Source organism: Xyrauchen texanus, chromosome 11 (assembly GCF_025860055.1).
Source record: "Xyrauchen texanus isolate HMW12.3.18 chromosome 11, RBS_HiC_50CHRs, whole genome shotgun sequence".
Lineage (NCBI taxonomy): Eukaryota > Metazoa > Chordata > Actinopteri > Cypriniformes > Catostomidae > Xyrauchen > Xyrauchen texanus.
In genome coordinates, this window is record NC_068286.1 from 31,702,248 (window position 1) to 31,725,916 (window position 23,669).

At 40.6% G+C, this 23,669-nt stretch overlaps 1 protein-coding gene across 2 annotated transcripts in view; it reads right to left on the reverse strand.

The window, feature by feature from the left end:
* Positions 1–23,669, reverse strand: part of LOC127651444 (growth arrest-specific protein 6-like) — a 68,580-nt gene that overhangs the window by 28,527 nt on the left and 16,384 nt on the right. For both annotated transcript variants that reach the window (XM_052137269.1, XM_052137268.1), the window contains exons 6-7: positions 13,364–13,486; positions 10,387–10,506 (exon numbers count right to left, since the gene is read on the reverse strand). In XM_052137269.1, the coding sequence (XP_051993229.1) occupies positions 10,387–10,506; positions 13,364–13,486 (243 nt within the window). The remainder of the gene's footprint in view (positions 1–10,386; positions 10,507–13,363; positions 13,487–23,669) is intronic.

Below are 23,669 nucleotides of genomic sequence, written 5' to 3' on the forward strand. Positions count from 1 at the left end.
AAATCGCCAAGGCGGCATGTGCTCTCTTCATGTGTCACAACTCGCCCGCCATCTCCTCCTTTGGAGTCAGCCGCAACTCAGGTTACCGCACGCCACTCACATCCCTGGCAACCGCAACATGACGAAGGACGTGCTGTCCTGACAGGTTTCGCCCAGCGGAGAGTGGAGGCTCCACCCCCAGGTGGTCCAGCTGATTTGGGACCGATTCGGCACGGCACAGCTAGATCTCTTTGCCTCCCAACTCAACTTTCACTTCCCGCTCTGGTACTCCCTGACAGAAACTCCTCTTAGGATGCATTTCCCTCAATGAGCCTCCTTGCACTGGTGCGGTGCAAGATCAGGGAGGACAAGGAACAGGTCACCTTGGTGGCTCCTTACAGGCCCACCTGGACCTGGTTCTCTGATCTTACGCTCCTGGTGACAACACCTCCTTGGAAAATTCCCATGAGGAACGACCTTCTTTCTCAGGGACGGGGCACCCTCTGTATAATAACACCCTTTGTATAATAACAAAATAAACGCACTGCTTGGACCTGCAATCCAGGGTCCCTGGTGTATAAAATTGGGGTGATGTGCCACCCAGGTTAGAATTTTGATATACTGTACTTCTCCAATTGCAGCAACTTTACCTAAGCATAAATTAAGTCATTGTGTAAGTGGACTACGATGATTCCAACTCAAATGTAACTTTTGCTTAAGGTCTTTTGTTGGAGACAAGCCGAATGTCAAAATCTGAGCCTTCTGGATATTTAACTTGTATCCTGAATACTGTCCATACAATTCAAGAGATAGAACAAGTTAAAAAGTGATGTCACTGGACTAGAAAGGTATACTAACACATCATCAGTGTATTAAGCAATTTTATGTTCTCCAATGTTAATAAATATCCCATTTAGAGCCTTATATGACATGTACATATGTAAATTCACTCATATTTAATTTAATAACTGTATATACTCCTATCTTGCACATGTACATATGCCATTCTATGTTATATGTCCTATTTCTATACGTATATTTAAAATTTTACCTTTTTATATTCTGTGTCTCACTACAATGTTCTGTGTGCACTTGCTTGTTTCTCCTATCAATTGTTTCTCCTATCTCCTTTCTTGTCTGATTGCCTGCGCAAGAGGCTCTATGAAAATTGCAAACAATAAGGGGGAAAGATGACACCCCTGCCATGTACCCCTTTCTAGTGTAATCCTTTTTGTAAGCCATCCATTTATTTTTATTCTAGCCATAGGATTTAAATATAAAGACTGAATACATTTGACAGACATTTCTGAAAATCCAAACCCCTCAAGAACCTGAAATAAATACTCTCAATTCACACAACTGAATGTCCTGTTCTGCATCTAAACTTACCAAGGTGGCTTTTAGTCTGCTCTTTCTTAATTTGCTGTATTATGTGAAGAGTTTGTCTAATGTTGTCCTAATTCTGCCATCCTTTAATAATTCCTCTCGGGTCTAAATCTAACCAGTCAGGTAAAAACGTCTAAAGTCTTTTTGCTAAAATGAAGGCATATAATTTATAGTCTATGTTCAGAATTGATATTGGCCTAAATGACCTAAAAAGTACCCTGTCCTTTCCCTCTTTAGGGATAACTGAAATTATGGCTTACCTCCAAGAGGGAGGGGCTACTGCCTGTTTAAGAGACCAATTAAATTATGAAATAAGAATAGGTGAGATGTCCTTTCTAAATGCTTTGTACCATTCTGAAGGTAATCCATCATTACCTGGGGTTTTATTATTCTTAAGATTACTTATTGCACTAATTCTTCTTGTTTAATTACTTTTGTTCAAATGTAATTTTGCTCCCATCCAATAGAAGTTAGGTCAAGAGAATCTAAAAAGGTTTTAATTGATACACAATTTTTCTGGGCCTGTTGAGAGTTTAGAGATTTATAGTACAATTCAAATGCCTCTTTAATCTAATCCAAATTATGTAATAGGCGGCCTCTGCTGGGATCTTTTATTTTATACACTCACCTAAAGGATTATTAGGAACACCTGTTCAATTTCTCATTAATGCAATTATCTAATCAACCAATCACATGGCAGTTGCTTCAATGCATTTAGGGGTGTGGTCCTGGTCAAGACAATCTCCTGAACTCCAAACTGAATGTCAGAATGGGAAAGAAAGGTGATTTAAGCAATTTTGGTTGTTGGTGCCAGACGGGCCGGTCTGAGTATTTCACAATCTGCTCAGTTACTGGGATTTTCACGCACAACCAATTCTAGGGTTTACAAAGAATGGTGTGAAAAGGGAAAAACATTCAGTATGCGGCAGTCCTGTGGGCGAAAATGCCTTGTTGATGCTAGAGGTCAGAGGAGAATGGGCCGACTGATTCAAGCTGATAGAAGAGCAACTTTGCCTGAAATAACCACTCGTTACAACCGAGGTATGCAGCAAAGCATTTGTGAAGCCACAACACGCACAACCTTGAGGCGGATGGGCTACAACAGCAGAAGACCCCACCGGGTACCACTCATCTCCACTACAAATAGGAAAAAGAGGCTACAATTTGCAAGAGCTCACCAAAATTGTTTCAAATCTGAAACATTCAGATGGTAGAGTCAGAATTTGGCGTAAACAGAATGAGAACATGGATCCATCATGCCTTGTTACCACTGTGCAGGCTGGTGGTGGTGTAATGGTGTGGGGGATGTTTTCTTGGCACACTTTAGGCCCCTTAGTGCCAATTGGGCATCGTTTAAATGCCACGGCCTACCTGAGCATTGTTTCTGACCATGTCCATCCCTTTATGGCCACCATGTACCCATCCTCTGATGGCTACTTCCAGCAGGATAATGCACCATGTCACAAAGCTTGAATCATTTCAAACTGGTTTCTTGAACATGACAATGAGTTCACTGTACTAAAATGGCCCCCACAGTCCCCAGATCTCAACCCAATAGAGCATCTTTGGGATGTGGTGGAACGGGAGCTTCGTGCCCTGGATGTGCATCCCACAAATCTCCATCAACTGCAAGATGCTATCCTATCAATATGGGCCAACATTTCTAAAGAATGCTTTCAGCACCTTGTTGAATCAATGCCACGTAGAATTAAGGCAGTTCTGAAAGCGAAAGTGGGTCAAACACAGTATTAGTATGGTGTTCCTAATAATCCTTTAGGTGAGTGTAAACTGCACTCATAAATTATTTCGTAATTTGTTTGCCTTAAAAACTTTAGCTTTTTCACCTTATAAACGTAACCCATGTTCTTTCTTTCTTGATCCAAGATGGCGGCGCGGTAGCAGGCAGCAGCCGCTCCGGATCCAAAATGGTGCCATTTTTGCTAGTTAGCCTGATGTTTACGGCACATGTGTTTACCATCGCCAGACACTACTAAATCATAAGATTCATGCAACAACCAAGCTGCATGATGATCTGCAGGAGAAGCTACGCAACCTCGGCTTGCTGCGGAGACCAGGCCTCCAGTCCTCGGCGTCATCTGATGCCGTGACCAGAGGAGAGGGCGTTGTAAGCGGTGTGTGAGGAAGCGGAAGCGCGGCAAGAGGGCGGGGGTCCATGCTAGGCTAAAAACGAACCCTAGTCGGCCGGCTCTCCCATCTATCCTGCTCTCTAATGTTTTCTCCCTGGACAATAAACTGGACTACATCCGACACCAGCAGACTACATAGCGTGAGTTTAGATACTGCTGCGTCTTTGTTTTCACGGAGACCTGGCTCAGCGACAAAGTTATGGACGCCGCCATTCAGCTAGACGGGCTTACCTCATTTTGTGCCGACAGAAATGCAGCAATGTGCGGTAAGACTCGCAGTGGTGGCTTGTGTGTTTACATCAACAAGGAATGGTGCAAGAACTCTGTGCTAGTCTCTAGCTACTGTTTATTGCTGTTGGAGCTTGTGACCGTTAGATGCAGACATTTTTATTTACCACGGGAATTCACCACAGTCATAATAACCGGAGTTTACATTCCCCCAAGCGCTAATGTTAAGGAAGCGCTCTGTGAACTGTATGGGGCTATTTGCATACTGACGAACACTCACCCTGACGGACTGTTTATTGTCACCGGAGATTTCAACCATGCGAATCTCAAGACAGTGCTTCCTAAAATCCATCAGTATGTGGACTTTGCAACGAGAGGGGTGAACACGCTTGATCTTGTTTACACAAACATCCCAGGCGCGTACCGGGCAGAGCCCTGCCCCCACCTCTGCTACTCAGACCACATCTCTGTTATGCTAATTCCAGCATACAGACCGCTCGTCAGGCGCACAAAACCGCTTCAGAAGCAGGTGAAAACCTGGCCAGCAGGAGCCATCTCTGCTCTTCAGGACTGTTTTGAGTGTACTGACTGGCACATGTTCAGGGAGGCTGCAACATATGGCGACTCTACCAACTTAGCATCAGTGATCAGCTACATCAGCAAGTGCATTGATGATGTCACCTTCTCCAAACCATCACCACATGCTCCAACCAGAAGCCGTGGATGGCTGCGGAGGTGCATGCGCTGCTGAGGACCCGAGACTCCACCTTCAGAGCAGGTAACAAGGCAGCCCTAAGAACATCGAGGGCCAAACTGTCCCGGGCCATCAGGAAGGCAAAGCGCGCGTACGCACAGAGAACCAGTCACTTCCAGGACAGCGGCGACACAGGGTGCATGTGGCAGGGCATCCAGGACATCACAAACCTCAGGACAACATCAGTTGCCTGTGACAAAGATGCCTCCCTTCCAGATGGGCTGAACGACTTCTACGCTTGGTATGAGGCGCAGAACAACGTGGTGGCGAGGCAGACCAACCCCTCCTCCCAACGACCAGGTGCTCTGTCTTACCACGGCCGATCTGAGAAAAACTCTATGCGGAGTCAACCCATGGAAGGCTGCTGGACCAGACAACATTCCTGGCAGAGTGCTTAGAGGATGTGCAGACAAGCTGGCAGACGTTCTTACCGATCATCTTCAACATCTCTGAGCAGCGCAGTCATTCCAACGTGCTTCAAGGCCACCACCATAGTCCCCATGCCAAAGAAGTCTTCAGTGTCCTGCCTCAATGAATACAGTCCCATCGCAATCACACCCAATTATCATGAAGTGCTTCGAGAGGCTCGTCATGAGGCACATTAAGACCCAGCTGCCCCCTCACTAGACCCACTGCAGTTTGCGTATCGCCACCACCCTCCATCTGGCCCTCACCCACCTAGATAAAAAGGACTCATACGTTCGAATGCTGTTCATAGACTTCAGCTCAGCATTCAACAAAATCATTCCTCAGCACCTGATTGGAAAGCTGAACCTGCTGGGCCTGGACACCTCCCTCTGCAACTGGATCCTGGACTTTCTGACTGGGAGACCTCAGTCAATCTGGATCAGTAACAGCATTTCTACCACCACCACACTGAGCACAGGGGCCCCTCAGGACTGTGTGCTCAGTCCACTGCTGTTCACTCTGCTGACTCACGAATGTGCAGCAATGCACAGCTCGACCACAACGTCAAGTTCGCCAATGACATGACCATGGTGGGTCTCATCAGCAAGAATGTTGGGTCTCATCAGCAAGAATGATGAGTCAGCATACAGAAAGGAGGTGCAGCCTCTAATGGACTGGTGTAGAGCCAACAACCTGTCTCTGAACATGGACAAAACAAAAGAGATGGTTGTTGACTTCAGGAGGGCACATAGCTGAACATCGACGGCTCCTTTGTGGAGATCGTCAAGAGCACCAAATTCCTTGGTGTTCACCTGCCGAAGAACCTCACCTGGTCCCTCAACTCTTGCTCGATTACCAAGAAAGCCCAGCAGTGTCTCTACTTTCTTTGAAGGCTGAGAAAAGCACATCTCCCAGCCCCCATCTTCACTACATTCTATTGAGGGACGTCTCAATAGAATGTAGCTGCATCACTGCCTGGTTTGGGACTTGCACTGTTTCGGACCGCAAAGCCCTGCAGAGGATAGTGAGAACAGCTGAGAAGATCATAGGGGTTTCCCTTCCCTCCATCAAAGACATTTACATAAAATGCTGCGTCCGCAAAGTAACCAGCATTATGGATGACCCCACACACCCATCAAACAAACTCTTCACCCTCCTGCCATCTGGCAAGAGGTACCGAAGCATTCGGGCCCTCACGGCTAGACTTTGTAACAGCTTCTTCCCCCAAGCCATCAGACTCCTCAGTACTCAGGGACTGGAGTGACACACACACACACACACACCTGTACACCATCCAACTTTTGCACATGTCCAGAGTTGCACTTTAATTCATTGTCACTTTATACCTGGCTGCTACCTCAATAACTGCTATGTCCATAGAACACTATTTCATAGTATGTTATGTTTACATTTAGCATTTTAGAAAGTGTCATCTTTTTGCACAACTCGATTACAAATGTGTACTGGTCGGCGCTGCACTCTCCATCACTGTGCCTATTGTCCTGTTCCTTTTAGTAATTTATTCTACTGTCCTGTACTTTTTGCACACGTTGCACGTGCACTTTATGTAGAAATGTTATTTAGTCTATGTAGTCTCATGTGGTTCTGTGTTTGTCCTATGTTGTTTTATGTATCACCATGGTCCTGGAGGAACGTTGTCTCGTTTCTCTGTGTACTGTACTAACTGTATATGGTTGAAGAACAATAAAAAACACTTGACTTCTAAATTAATCTGCTTAATCTGCTCCAAAATCAAAGAATCACCCCTGCTCTGTTTGGAACTTCAATTTATCTTCAAGATTCTTAAACCAAAGTTCTTTTGCCTTTTTAAGGCCAGAGGTGATTGAAATGATCATTCCCCTAATTCAGCCTTGGCAGCATCCTATTATATTGAAGGACTCACTCCTCCATTATCATTATTTTCCATATATAGTTTAATTTCTGATTACATAATATACCTGTGTTGAGCCTCCATATTGTGTCTTTAATTCTGCTGTTAAAATTCAGGATTTGATAAAGTGTTGCATTATCTGAGATATCAGCAGGCTGTACATTCACTTACCCTGTCTCTGTCATGGTTGATCATAAAAAAGAGAGCTAAGGAAAGTAGAGTCACATAGGGGAACCTCCTCGTGGCCGCAATAATACAGTTCGCTCTCAGTGGGGCGCATGGTGAGTTGTGAGTGGACTCACACGCTATGTCTCTACGGTAATACGCTCAACAAGCCATGTAATAAGATGTGTGGATTGATGATCTCAGACACGTAGGCAACTGAGATTCGTCCTCCGCCACCCGGATTGATGCGAGTCACTATGCTACCATGAGGACTTAGAGTGCATTGGGAATTGGGCATTCCAAATTGGGGAGATAAAGGAAATCGAGCGAGCTCACAGAGTTCCAGTTCGGAGATCCGCTGAGGGAGACAGGCCCTGATCAATTCTGGACAAATTTCGGAGATCATCTGATAAAGATCTTGAAAGCTTTCTTGGAAGAACCACAGCATTTTCTTGTTCCCAGACTTTGCGAAATCAACAAGAGAGAAACGTGATCAATTCAGGAAATGCTTTTGCTCTGATGTTTCCTGTCAAACTGAGAATAGATACTAAGGCTGGACATAAAACATTCACATGCCCACAGCAAGCATTATCCTTCTTAAAGACAATGTGAATGAGCCATTTGGTGATTTTCATGTTGCCGCTAAGTGGGCCTGACTAACCGAACATTAAGTTGACTGTCCAAGGAAGCTGGGCATCTTTTCGTTTCTTATTGTTCTGGTTCAACCTAGCGGCTGGAGTTTGTTTTGTGTAATATAATTTCTTCGGGACAGCTTGTGGATAAATCTTCATGTTTTTGGTGCTTATGCCTCCTGTGACACAGAGTTTGTTTAGTAGAATATCTCTTGCAGGACATTGGAGTGAATGGGTCTTTTGTTGCACTCATGTATCTGCCGAATGGGCCGGCTTACTGAGCATTCGTTTGACTGCCCAAAGAACTGAACAGCCCCCTTTATTTTTTTTAGCTGGTTCCACTAGGGTGAATCTAAACGTTTTTTGTGTTTATTCAGTTTATTGGCCGGAGTTTGTTTTATAGACTATTTATAAATGGGGGAAGTCCTTTTTCTTTTCTTTTTTGTACTAATGGGGAATGCAGTCTTTATCATTTTATTTTTGACACACAATCTATTTTTTCTAATATGTCACAATGTCAAATATGAGTGGATTGCTCCCTCTCTGAATGGTTGAGGCATTCAGAGAATAACCAGAGATAACCAGAGAATAAAAGAATAACCTTCTTTTAACAGGAAGGTTATTTATTTTCTTAAACGTAAGAAATATGATATAGTGTTTCTTTAAGAAACACATCTTTCCCCCACAGGAAGCTGCAAAATTTGGGAAGACATGGGGGTGGACATGTTTTCTTTTGTGCTGGCTCAAGTAAGGGCAGGGGATTCATTACATTGATAAGTAAACATCTACAATTCAAATTTCTTAAACATATTAAAGATAAATTAGGAAGAGTCATTAATGTTTTAGCATAAATTTAGAGGCAAAGGTTGATTTTGGCTAATATTTATGCACCTGACGCTGATGATCAGGGCTTTTCTGAATCCTGAATTCCAACAAATGTTAAAGGCTGAAATCAATGTATCATTGATTGCCTCAGTACCTTTGGAGGAGCTTAACAAGGTAATTAAGCCCTTACCTAAAGGCAAGGCTTCGGGGCCAGATGGTTTTGCCACTGTATTCTTTTTTAGATCTTATGCTACAGGACTGGCTCCACTTTTGTTAGAAGTTTAAACGGAATCATTCAAGAATGGAAAGCTTCTGCCAAGCATGATACAAGCCCGGATCAGTCTGATTCTTAAATAGGACAAGGATACAAGCGAGTGTAAGAGTTACCGTCCAATTTCCCTGATCCAGCTAGACGTAAAAATATTGTCCAACATTTTGGCTAACCAATTAAGTAATGTTATGACATCTCTTATACATAGAGATCAGTTGGGGTTTATTCGGGGCCGTAGCTCTTATGAAAACATTAGTCGTTTCATCAATATAATGGATGAATATAAAGAATTCTGGTTGAGGGTCCAGAGTTTTACGGGTGACGTATTAGGTACTCAAATCTCATTTTTCCCAATTTTTAGGTGATGGGGCGGTCATTGATGTAGGGGATAAGTACATGAAGAATTGGATCCTGGCCAGTGTTATGATAGCCAGGCAAGTCATCCTTAGAGTATGGAACTCGGCTGGAGCACCCTTGTTTCATGAGTGGTATGTGGAGATGGGCAGGGTAGCGACATTTTAAGATTTGTCACTATACAAATATTATTATATTTGTGCTCTCTGCATTTGTAGATCCAAGCCACCATCCATTGAGAGCTCCATTTTTAGGAGAGCGTTAATGAATTTGAACATGGATGCACCCTCCTCTCCCTCTTTGATACTGTAAATACTAATGTTATTTCGCTGTAGCCGGCCTTTGGGATCCGTGATTTTACTGTGGGCCACCTTTTGCTGTTTTAAGTTGTGAATTAACGCATCCTTCAATTTCAGGTTTGCAGTTTCAAGTTCAGTGATCCGTTTCTCGGTCTCATTAATAGTCGTGAGGTGCGACTGAATATCACCTGCAATATTTTGCAGCTTCTGATGTATGTTGCTCTTCAGTTGATCTATTTCCATATCCTTCCTAAATTCGTCTATGAATTCACTGATCTCCTTTTCAATTCTGTCTTCAAATCAGAGAAGTCCTTGCTAAGTGCTCGCAATGCACGCAAAGTTTCGATGCCATGCTATTACTCAGGTAGAGAGTTGTCGTTGGCATCCGATCTCATTACACTCCTCATGTGTTTTCGGTATAATTAGGTTCTGCCCCACTCATTTTCCAACCATATCTTGCAATTTGGCAAAGAGTATTTAATTTTTTGAGGGCTTTTACACTAAATGACCGGGAGCGTTAGTTCCATGCTGCCATCTCACACCTCGATCAACCGGAAGTCCTTTCGGACTTGTTTTTACTAAACATTTTATTATTGGGATGTTGGTTGAACAATAAACTGAATCTGGGATTTTGTTCATTTTGGACTCTTTGTCTGTGCCCACCATAGAAAGGAAAGGACTACATTTTGATGTTCTAAAATAGATTTTTAAAACCATCCGCTGATTAATCAATTATCAGTATTTCCCACCACCTTAGTTATCGTACCGGCACAATCCACTATCAGTCAACCTTTAACTTCTTTCACTCCACATGATATTTAATGATATCTGTGTATTTACATTTACTATAAGTTCCTGATATGAAATGTTAAGGATATCTTATCCCTCCTTGGAGAAAATAACAGCCTACAGGTTTGAGTACATAATGACAGAACTTTCATTCTGGAGTGTTTCATGTTCCTCCACTGGTTCTATACATGTCTCAACATTAATACTCATTCTTACAAACTAATACAGTGTGCAAAGTAATACAGAACACTAACTTACCCAGACACGTGTGGTGACCGGACAGTCTGTATCCTTGACGACAGGAGCAGTGGTAACTACCCACAGTGTTATTACATTCGTAGTCACATCTTCCGTTTTGTTTGATGCACTCGTTTACATCTGTAAATCACACACACACACACACACACACACACACACACACACACACACACACACACACACACACACACACAGGCCAACATTAACCAATCAGATGACTGAATTCAAACCTTGCCTAATGATTGGCAAGGGTTGTGCTTGTGGGTGGAATCATGCAGTCAAACGGCACTGTCTCTTTAAGAATAGCGGCAGATCAGCGAGAGTCTTGCAGAGGTGTTTTGCTTGAGCGCATATTAACGAAAGTGGAGTCGAATGGATTCCTTACCACATCTGTGCTATGTGTGATTAAAATGTATGGCCCTTTTTACCTTTAGAATGACAACTGACTAGGGCTGGAAGCAAAAAATATTGCGATATCCGATTACATCATTAACCCCGCTGCCCCCACTGACGAGGGTATGTGTAATATTTGTACTTTATTGATTTTGCTTTAAAAAATGAAATAATTTTATTAAAACACAAAAAACTTAAACCAAAAGATATTTCTAAATTCAAACTGCACTTAACGAAACAAAAAGTAAATAAAAATCACCTCCCATTTGCCGTTATGCAAGTACGTCTACAACAACAGGTGGAAAATTACTCTTAACGCAAATTAAGATCTAAAAGACAATTATAAAATGTAAACATAGTAACAATAATAATGATAATATATTTTAAATATACATACATTTTAGGTTTATAGGTTTACATTGTAGGTTATATATACACAGTACTGTATACTCTATATAAAGTGAACCTGTAGAGTTCACAGTGCAAGTTAAGCGCAAACTGCTCAGAGGAAAAAAAGAAAATGAAACTCATTTGCAGCCTTCTCATAGACGACACCATTCTTGCAAACTGTTTTCGGATGACAAACAAAAGAGTGTGAACCCTTTACATGTGTTCCATGAGACACGCTTGCACTGCACGCCTCTGAACAAATAGCGCATCAGACTCGTGCATCGATGGCTATTCTGTCATCTGTTTTTAAAAATCTAATAAAGAGTGCTTTTTCCAAGCGTGTCTTTGTGTCTAACAGCATATCTTGTTGTGTCACACACACAAAATTACCAGTCAAGGCGCATGAAATATCCGCAATACATGTTGGTCGGTACTAATTTCACACCCTGGGCTACTAATTACTGTAATATATTTGGCAATTTCCCAGCCCCAAGGTTTTTTCATTTCCCCGATATTGTGGAATGACAATTCATCGTCTGTCAATGACAATGATTGGATGTCGGCATTAGGGTATTTGTCACATGACTACAATATCCGATTACATAGTCTTATTCAATGAAAGTGTAGTGTGTGTATCTTGTCTTAAATGGACACATATTATATGGAAAAAATGTTGAATTTTAATTTCAAATACTTTCATGCACTTTTCAACAAAACAAGCTGATTTTCCAGGTATTCCAGAAATTTAATTCCTCTTAGATAAATTAAAACACTTTAAGGACCTTGTGCAAAGTCTGCTTCCTTAGTAAAGTCCTGAGTCAGATGCTTTGCTACTGCTGGAGAACATGATGGATGAATCTGCAGTTTTACCACAACATAAGATACAAGTACAGCCTGTGCTACTGAAGAACTTCATGAATCATCTAATATGAAAATCACTCAGCAGAGAGACAGTCAGGCACAGAGAAGCAAACCAATCCAGTGAATACAGAACCTGTCTCACATGACTTAATGACATTCATAGAAAACTGATTGGATTAACACATCATTACAACAATGACTCAAAAACTATTCCATGAAATTGCACTGCAATATTTGGATTATTCTTAAATGATCAGTGTGTGTGTGTGTGTGTGTGTGTGTGTGTGTGTGTGTGTGTGTGTGTGTGTGTGTGACAATGGTTCTGTTCCAAAACCTAGTGAGCGTCCTCCGAAGTCAGCATTTTAAGACATCATAGGCATGCTCCCGACAGGAAGGCTGTTCCAAAAGGTAGGTATTTTAATAACGCTGCCTCTTAACTCTTTCCCCGCCAAACACGGAATTTTCCGGGTTTTATGAAAAAACGCTTCCCCGCCAAACACAGAATTTTCCGGGTATCCGTGTTTTAGGTGGTATACGGTAAGGAAGACCCATGCGCATGTTTTGAAAGAGTACGCAACTCTTTGATCAAAGAAACAGACTGCGATCGTCTCAAACGTGAAGTGGAACACCATACTAATACTAAAGCACTTGTTTGATAAAAATGCCTTTTTCTCAGCTTTTTGTCCGAAATGTTGTTTGACAAAACCTACCTCTGTTCAAGTGGCAATAAAAAAAGAACAAATGAAGATACAATAAAATCTTTTTTTTTTTGCCTAAAAGCAGAGGCTCAGATCTTTATTTTGATATATAGTATCTTCATATATTCATGGAAGAAAATATTCTGCGGGCCATTAAATTTTAGCGAAAATCGTCAAAAACCCTGGCGGTGGCTGGCAACTTTTTTTAAAAACGCTGGTGGGGAAAGAGTTAAGATATCTTGTTTTGGCCAAATTCAAAGGTAGCATCAGATGTAGATGAGCACTATTTGAATGATGTGCGGAGCTGCCGCCTATGAAGAGCCTTTCAAATCTCTTTCTTATGAGGCATCATTTCAGCAAGGATGGTGCCATAGAAGACAGCTACCTATGTAGACAGGCAAGGCAGCTCACTAAGTTTTAGAACAGACCCTATGTCAATTTTGTGTAGTTGACATGAAGTGTGACATGTGAATTAGTGACATCAGTGTCCTGTGATGTTATACTCCATTCTAAAGCTATTTAGAGTCATATTATTATGTTATTAATTGAGACTACATGAAATATTTGTAAAGTAAACTGCAAGAAAGATCAAAGGTGATTAAAAAGATGCCTTTGTCAAAAAAAGAAGTTTGTACCTTCGTCACATCTAACTCCAGTCCATCCTGTGAAGCAATGACACAGGAACTCGCCTTTCTTGTCCTCACAGCGCACCGTACCCAAATGATAACAGGGGTTGGGAGAACACTGATCTGGAATATCTGAAAGTAAGAGACAGAAAGACATTCAGTTTTTGTGTCTGAATATATTAATTTGTTCAAAAATAGATGCCATTTATAATACACTTCTATAATGAAGATGATTTTAATTTCTTCGTTAAAATTTTGTGTTTGTTTGTGTGAGGCATGAGCTAAAAAGCATGCCATGAATGGCACAATACTGTGTCATATTTAGGGCTGCCCCCTAATAGTTCACCAAACGTTAGTTGATGAGAAGCATCTTGGTCGACCAAGTTTTGAATGGTCAGTTGGTTGCAGAAAATAAAACCTCTACATGTAGTGGCGAAGGCATGCAGTCAGTAATGGACAGACATGATCGTGGATGACCCCAAGAAGGTGACATGCAAACTCTACAGCCAAACATGGCTTATCGTTTCAAACATGCAAGTAGCCTAACATTAGCCAGTTAGCATGACCGCTCGCTCTAACGTTAGATTACCTAGATAAAGATGCGCTAATAGGCTTATCCAATTTTCGTGGGGAGTGGGGAAGCTAAATTACCACCTCGCTTACTGCATGTGTATTTCTCTCTATAAATTAACAAAATGCTCAGACACTCTCCTTGCTGGTTTTTCCGGCACATTCAGAATCATTACCACTTTTGCCGGTGTCGCTGCGGCTCACTTCGTGAGTGCGTGCGCTTGTAAAATTTATATTTTACGGTTTGGTATTTCTCTGTAATGAAGAACAGTGTTAGCAATGTTACTTATAACATTCTTTCTCAGCCTTGGAACTCAAATCATTTTCTGATGCCCCAACAAAAAATGTATTTAAGTAATTAAATTAATATAAACGTGCGACAACTAGTTGACTAATGGCTTAAATTAACGACAAGTCGACTAGAAAAATCTTTAGTCGGGGGCAGCCATAGTCCTATTTTCCGATGTTATTACATTATGTGAGCGCTCCAAATAGATTTTCAAATGCAAACAGAATCTCAAAAGGTCTTCTTTCAAGAGAAATAAGGGCTTGTGAGTTTAATTGGAGACCCTTAAAATAACGTGTGAAATCTAATATAATATAATATAATATAATATACAGAAGCCAGTTTTGTCCATGGTTTATCACTTTTCATCTGTCTTGAGTTCTTGTGATCACAACGTAATTTACTCTTTTGTTCTTGCAATTTCGACTTAAAGTTCCCACAACAAAACTAATTTTGGCACCTAGAGCAGCTCAAAAGTCACAGGCACAGCATCTTATGTTTATCGCAACAGTAGGCTTCTCTATATGAAGATAGAATTGCTACTAATTCAGAGACAAATGGAAAGAGATTCACAACTATAAAGTTGGTTCACAACTAAATTGAATGAGATCCACAAAATGTTATTTAAATTTCACAAAAAGTGAATTCACAAATAAATAATCTGAGATTTGCAAATAAAAAAATTATTTACAAATATATTTTTTAACTGACAAATACAACTCTGTCCAGCATTCATTTGTGAATTCGCTTGATGTGCATTGGTGGATGGCAGAATTTTGAAAAATTTCTTGTGCAAGAACTGCAGGCAATCCACAAATAAGTGGACTCCACAAATCATCTACTCAAGCCAATCAGATAATGGCCACATTACTCGGACCATTCGTAGCACATTCTATCTTCAACCAATCATGCTTCATTTTACTGTCAGTGTAGGATCAGAGTCACAGCGCTCTCATGAGCATGGAATCAAGCACATAAAGAGAAGCTCCAAGGCTCTAAGAAACGGATGTCAGAGGAATAGTGTGACTTAAGGTTCGTATCATTTTCTCTCAGTTATAAATGTGTAAATGTGTCTTGTTAATTGTCGACAGCTGATAATTGCCCATTTACAAAATATCCTGATCATTAGCTTTATAGCTAACCTGCCTGACTGTTAAGCCTGCTGTTTTAATTTGAGCAAGAAATGTTTCAGAAATCACAAATCCACAGCAAGCGATCCACAAATGAATGCTGTACAGAGTTCAAAATATATTTGTAAATAAAAAAAATTATTTGCAAATCTAATTTGATTTATTTGTGAATTCATTTTATTTTTTGTGAAACTCCTAATATATACTTGTAAATCTCATTCTTTTTATTTGTGAATTTGTTTAATTTTTGTGAAACTCCTTTATTTGTGGATCTCATTAAATTTATTTGTGAACCAACATTCTATTTGTGAATTTCTTTACATTTGTCTCTGAATTAGAAACAATTCTATCGACAAGTCACGTGAAGCCAAGCAAGGATCGGAAGTGTGAACAGTGAGCTCTGCACACTTTGCTAGTTTTAATACTTTTTATGACATATACCGGTGAGATTCGATACACTCTGTTCCATAATGGTTCTAGGAGGACAATATGTCAAAGAATTCAAAATTCTTGGGCTCTGGAGACATTAAAAGACACTTAAGTTCTCAAGCTGACACCCCTGAGCAGGCCACGAGACAGGGAGCCAATTTAGTCAGAGAAGTGAGGCAAATTCGGTAAGAATTGTTGAACATGTCGGCAATCCTGACGAAGATCGTTGCTGCCTTGTTGGATCTTGCTGTAATACATCGATTGATCACTACCATGGTAGGTGGTTACAAGATTGAGAGATGTCGAAAAACAGATTGATTATCTGGACTCATCGGGGAGGGAATTAACTGCCAATCCGCTAACGATTGTAACCAGTGGAATAACAAATCAAATTCCCTTTATTGTCACTCAACCATATACACAAGTCTTGGGTGCAGTTCCAAGCAACATAACATTATGACAATTTCAATAAACATCTGATTTACACAACACAGTTTACACATCTGTTACACAACACAATATACACCTAATAAAAATACAATATACAGTATACACAAAATAAGAAGACTGACAGAAGAAACATTTGTATAGAAACACTGGACTTGAGCAATCCGACAGCTAAGTTGTGGCAGGGGCTCTCGTAGGTGTACATAAACTGTTGAGTTTGGAGGGACGGATGCCGGTTGGCGCTGGCATGCGCAGGGTTAATGCGCACGTTTTACTTTTTTCCTGTTTGTTTGGTTCGGGGGGAAGGTTGAGGTTTGATTGTTGCACTAATGTTGGAATGTGATCTTTATAATTTTATTTCTGAAACACAATCTATTTTTTCTAATATGTCAAAATGTCAAATGTTATTAGGAGTGGATTGTCTCTCTCCACATGGAATTTGAATGGGTTGGGGCACCTTTTCTTAAATGTAAGAAATATGATATAGTGTTCTTCAAGAAACACATCTTTACCCACAGGAAGCTGAAACATTTGGGAAGACATGGGGTGGACATATTTTCTTTTGTGCTAGCTCAAGTAAGAGCAGGGTAGTCAATACACTGATAAGTAAGCATCAATAATTCAAATGTCTCAAATAGATTAAAGATAAATTTGGAAGAGTCATAATTGTTTTAGCTGAAAATCAGGGGCAAAGGTTGATTATGGCAAATATTTATGCACATAGCACTGATGATCATGGCTTTTTTTAGATCTTGAAGGGATGTTGCAAGCTGCTGGCACGCCAATATAATATTGTGAGGATACTTTAATCTGTTGATGGACTCAGTCCTTGATCATAGTGAAGCAAAAGTGTGCAAGCCCCCTAGAGCAACACTGATGCTTCACAGGATGTGTAAAAAATCTTGGTCTTACAGATATTTGGAGACATTTGAACCCATCTGGTAGGGACTATACATTTTTGTCCATCAGTCCATAAGATTGATTCTAGAATAGTTTATATACACTAATATACAGTGAGGAAAATAAGTATTTGAACACCTTGCTATTTTGCAAGTTCTCCCACTTGGAAATCATGGAGGGGTCTGAAATTGTCATCGTAGGTGCATGTCCACTGTGAGAGACATAATCAAAAAAAAAAAAAAATCCAGAAATCACAATATATGATTTTTTAACTATTTATTTGTATGATACAGCTGCAAATAAGTATTTGAACACCTGTCTATCAGCTAGAATTCTGACCCTCAAAGACCTGTTAGTCTACCTTTAAAATGTCCACCTCCACTCCATTTATTATCCTAAATTAGATGCACCTGTTTGAGGTCGTTAGCTGCATAAAGACACCTGTCCACCCCATACAATCAGAAAGAATCCAACTACTAACATGGCCAAGACCAAAGAGCTGTCCAAAGACACTAGAGACAAAATTGTACACCTCCACAAGGCTGGAAAGGGCTACGGGGAAATTGCCAAGCAGCTTGGTGAAAAAAGGTCCACTGTTGGAGCAATCATTAGAAAATGGAAGAAGCTAAACATGACTGTCAATCTCCCTCGGACTGGGGCTCCATGCAAGATCTCACCTCGTGGGGTCTCAATGATCCTAAGAAAGGTGAGAAATCAGCCCAGAACTACACGGGAGGAGCTGGTCAATGACCTGAAAAGAGCTGGGACCACCGTTTCCAAGGTTACTGTTGGTAATACACTAAGACGTCATGGTTTGAAGTCATGCATGGCACGGAAGTTTCCCCTGCTTAAACCAGCACATGTCAAGGCCCGTCTTAAGTTTGCCAATGACCATTTGGATGATCCAGAGAAGTCATGGGAGAAAGTCATGTGGTCAGATGAGACCAAAATATAACTTTTTGGTCATAATTCCACTAACCGTGTTTGGAGGAAGAAGAATGATGAGTACCATCCCAAGAACACCATTCCTACTGTGAAGCATGGGGGTGGTAGCGTCATGCTTTGGGGGTGTTTTTCTGCACATGGGACAGGGCGACTGCACTGTATTAAGGAGAGGATGACCGGGGCCATGTATTGCGAGATTTTGGGGAACAACCTCCTTCCCTCAGTTAGAGCATTGAAGATGGGTCGAGGCTGGGTCTTCCAACATGCCAATGACCCAAAGCACACTGCCAGGATAACCAAGGAGTGGCTCTGTAAGAAGCATATCAAGGTTCTGGCGTGGCCTAGCCAGTCTCCAGACCTAAACCCAATAGAGAATCTTTGGAGGGAGCTCAAACTCTGTGTTTCTCAGGGACAGCCCAGAAACCTTACTGATCTAGAGAAGATCTGTGTGGAGGAGTGGGCCAAAATCCCTCCTGCAGTGTGTGCAAACCTGGTGAAAAACTACAGGAAACGTTTGACCTCTGTAATTGCAAACAAAGGCTACTGTACCAAATATTAACATTGATTTTCTCAGGTGTTCAAATACTTATTTGCAGCTGTATCATACAAATAAATAGTTAAAAAATCATACATTGTGATTTCTGGATTTTGTTTTTTAGATTATGTCTCTCACAGTGGACATGCACTTACGATGACAATTTCAGACCCCTCCATGATTTCTAAGTGGGAGAACTTGCAAAATAGCAGGGTGTTCAAATACTTATTTTCCTCACTGTATATACACACATATATATATATATACACATATATATATATATATATATATATACACACATACATATATATATATATATATATATATATATATATATATATATATATATATATACATATATATATATATACACACATACACATACATACACACAGTGGGTACGGAAAGTATTTAGACCCCCTTAAATTTTTCACTCTGTTATATTGCAGCCATTTGCTAAAATCATTTAAGTTCATCATTTTTCCTCATTATTGTACACACAGCACCCCATATTGACAGAAAAACACAGAATTGTTGACATTTTTGCACATTTATTAAAAAAGAAAAACTGAAATATCACATGGTCCTAAGTATTGAGACCCTTTGTTCAGTATTTAGTAGAAGCACCCTTTTGATCTAATGAGCAGTGCCTGGTCATTGATTAGGCCCCTAATCAGGCTAATCAAGCCTCTGAGAGGGATAAAGGCCAACCAGAGATGGCAGTACAACAGAGAGAGAGAGAGAGAGAGATTTAGGTGCAGCTGCCCGACACCTGTGTGTTTGTGTTTTGTTTTTGGTTCAGTTTATTATTAAACTATTATTTATATTGTCAAGCCAGTACTCGCCGCCTCCTTTCCATAGAATTTCTTAATTTCCTAATTGATTATGTCTCAAAAGTATAATGGCTATTATTCCCTATAAACTTTGCTTTTGTGACCAGGACAGTGATATTTTGAAATGTACCTATTTCCAATGAGAAAACCGGCAAATTTGTGTCTTTTCGTTCACATCAAGTCAGAAAAAAACAACATATGAATCCAAATTATCATGTATTCATACTTAATACAAAAATGACTACAGATTCATGATTATACTGTAATTCACTTTCACGAATCAGCCGCCAAATGCAGTTTGCGTTGTACTGTCCTTGATAACGGCATTCAAAATCCTGATGGAAGTGCTCGCCTTGCTCCTCAGAGTACGCTCCCATGTTCTCCTTGAATTTATCATGATGAGCATCAAGGATATGGACTTTGAGGGACATCCTACAGCCCATTGTACCGTAGTTCTTCACCGTAGAGTCTCAACCAGCTCCACATAGTTTTCAGCCTTTTGATTGCCCAGGAGGCCCCGATCCACTGCGAAAAAGCTGTTTCATTGCACTCCAGGATCTTCTTTATCTGTAGTCCGACAAAGACACCAGCTTTGGCCTTTGCCTCAGACAGCTTAGGAAAGAAGTCTTGAAGGTACTTGAAGACTACTGATTCATTATCTAGAGCTCTGACTTGTTTGATACAAGGTGGTATTAGCACCTTCTGGGGGTCCACCAGTGGCTCCCACTTGACGTTGTTCCTCCCCACAGAGAACTAAGTCCGCTGTGGCCAGTCCCACCTGTGGTAGTACACCTTGGTGTCCCTGGTGTCTCAAAGACAAAGATAGCAGGGAAACTTGGTAAAACCACCTTGGAGACCCATCAGGAATGCCAACATTTTTAAGTCTCCCATGACCTCTCAGCCGTACTCATCATACTTCAAGGCATCCAGAAATGTCTTGATGCTGTTGTAAACCTTTTTGAGGTGCACTGAGTGAGCCAGGGGAAGAGAAAGTACTTGTTACCATTATGGAGCAACACGGCTTTGAGGCTCCTGGATGAACTGTCACTCATTATGGTTACAGGAGATTCTGATTGCCTCGAACAGACTGGTCACATTGTGGCAGAAGCAGAGTCCACCTTGACAGGTGAAGAAGCTGGAAAAAGGTTGTGATGCTTCCTCTGATCTGCAACTTGCACACTTTCATCCAACAAGTTCCACTGCTTGAGCCTAGATGTCAAAAGCTTGGCATTGGACTTAGTGAGACCAAGGTCTCTAATCAAATCGTTCAGGTCTTTTTGTAGGGGGTAGTATGGGTTTCTATGCTCAGCTCCACTTCTGAAATTCTTCAAAGTCCATATCCTTGATGCTCATCTTGATAAATTCAAGGAGAACATGGGAGCGTATTCGGAGGAACAAGGCGAGCACTTCTATCAGGATATACTGGATTTTGAACAACGCTACCAAGGACAGTATAACAAGAACTTGATAGGAGACTACATTTGGGGGCTGATTCGTGAAAGTGATTTACAGTATAAATTGTAAATCCCGAAAAACTACTCGCTTCTAAATCTTTTGTAGTCAATTTTGTATTACTTTAGTATAAATACATGTTCATTTGGATTCATATGTTGTTTTTTTCTGACTTTGTTAACGAAAAGACACAAATTTGCCCGTTTTCTCACTGGAAATTTGTACATTTCAAAAGACGTATCACTGTCCTGGTCACAAAAGCAAAGTTTGTGGGGGAATAATAGCCATTTTCTATACTTTTGAGACATAAGCAATTAGGAAATAACACATACTACCCAGGAACAAATTTTTTTTTATTTGTAAGTGTTTTCAGACGGATAAATCTTTGATACAGTGCTTCAATGGCACAAAGTTATTTCCGCTACCGTCAGGCCTTGATTAATGAGATATGTGACACCCTCATGCTCTTCTGACATTGCAATATGAATGACGTCTTTGGAATGATTCTGCAGTGATTTACACTTAAGTTGTTATCACAAGAAAACAAGACAGAATAAAGTAATAAACCATGGAAAAAAACGGTTTTAAAGCCATAAAGGAAATCATATATCTCTATTTATGATTCCAAGTTAAATATGAATACATTATTTCTTAAGGTGTATGAAGCACACGCACAATAAGTAGGATAATTTGAATGACAATTGTCCTAATCATGAAAACCCTAAAACTCAATTTTTAATCATGATATTAATCATGATAATTGCAATAATTTGTGTGAAAATTAATCATCAGCCAAATTTCATAATCTTGACAGGCCTAAAAAAAAATTATCATAATCTTTTATTATTATTATTTTGATTTAAATAAGCTGTGAAACGGTTTTGTTTTAAAACACTGTTAATATTTGAAAAACTTTTGTCCACAATACCAAATACAGGTGTAGTTTAACTAGGGCTGCACAATTAATCTAATAAATAATCAAGATTACAGCTGCCACAATTAATTAATCTTGAAAAGTTTATTTAATTCTATTTAACATAAGTTTTTGCCATGGTTGATAAGGGTGTGACGGTTGTGGCACGATACATTGCAGGGCTCAACACCAAGGAATATTTCTACTGGCCCCAACACAAATGACAAATAGCCGTTTTTACCATCATGGCTTTAAAAACTATGTCCGAAGATAAATATTTTTTACATATCTTATGTTTTTAATACAATGTCCCCCAGGTGCCAGGGTAGCTCAGCGAGCAAAGACGCTGGCTACCACCCCTGGAGTCACGAGTTTGAATCCAGGGCGTGCTGAGTGATTCCAGCCAGGTCTCCTAAGACAACAAATTGGCCCGAATGCTAGGGAAGGGAGAGTCTCCTTGTGGTCACTATAATGTGGTTCGCTTTTTGTGGGGCGTGTGGCGAGTTGTGCGTGGATGCCACGGAGAATAGTGTGAATCCTCCACACGCGCCATGTCTCCGTAACACGCTCAACAAGCCAAGTGATAAGATGTGTGGATTGATGGTCTCAGATGCGGAGGCAACTGAGATTCATCTTCCATCAACCAGACTGAGGTGGGATTGAGTCTCAATGTCACCAGGAGGACTTGGAGCATATTGGGAATTGGGCATTCCAAATTGGGGAGAAAAAGTGGAGAGAAAAAAATAAATTAAATGTCCTCCAAAATTGAATCACATTTATAATTAGCAAGATATGATTTATGCCTTATGTAATCCCATATATGTGCTTTACAGATATAAATTCATAAATACATCATATTAACCTCAGTTGTCCTTCCATGTACAAATGTGCTTTTATGGCACAAGTTCTGTGGAGGAGATGATGGGTTTTCGGTCACCCGTTTAGTCATGCTGTCATGCAACTTTTGCCCATGTATAGCGTTTTCACAAGGATCAAAGATTTAGTCACTGAGTTAAAGATTTGATTATTGGCTGAGAGAAAAGACTTGCTACTAAACGGTTGTGATGTGCAATATACATTAGGTAGATATTAGGCCTGATTTGTGAATTAACAACATGTATATAACATCAAATCAAACAACCAAACAAGAACAACACTGACCGATATATAAAAAACAAAAATACCTGTATGGTCCAGAAATGAGAATATTTGAAACAGTCTATTCATGTCATCGTCATAAAACACCTGTTACATGTTTTTAGAGGAGTAGGCGGTTTCAAATATTCATCTTCACCCTACAGCTGAACAGCTCTGCTAATAATAGACCAATATCATAGTGATCTTGCTTCTTTTCATATCAAATGCCATTATTATGTCGAATTAATGTTATGTTTTGAAACATTACCTAATTAAATGTATATTACATTTTGGATATTGAACAGCTCATGATTTCCAGACACGTGTATAACTGGGGTTTAACAAAGTTTATTACGTCTCATTCAGCGCTTCATCTCTAAAGGCAAAATAATGAGAAAATAAAGGAGGGAATCGTGCATCTGTCTAGTCATGTTTTGCACTTAGGAACCGAGAATAAAGGTTCGGTCTTACAGTGGATCGGTACAGCGCAGTGGTCGGGGGGACACCACTATCAGGGAACGGGGATTACTATAGAAAACTAGACATTCCTCGCCTATCGCTCACTCGACGTTGTTCAATTGTGCCAAGCGATGAACCCTGTACGTTAACAGCTGATGCAGGTGCGGGCAGGCAGTTGCTGCATCACTGCACATACCCTTCCCCAACATCCCATAAAAACGTAAAACTTTTTCGGTTCCTGGCATCCCCGGGGGGGGCCACGTGCCAAGCATGGGAGCA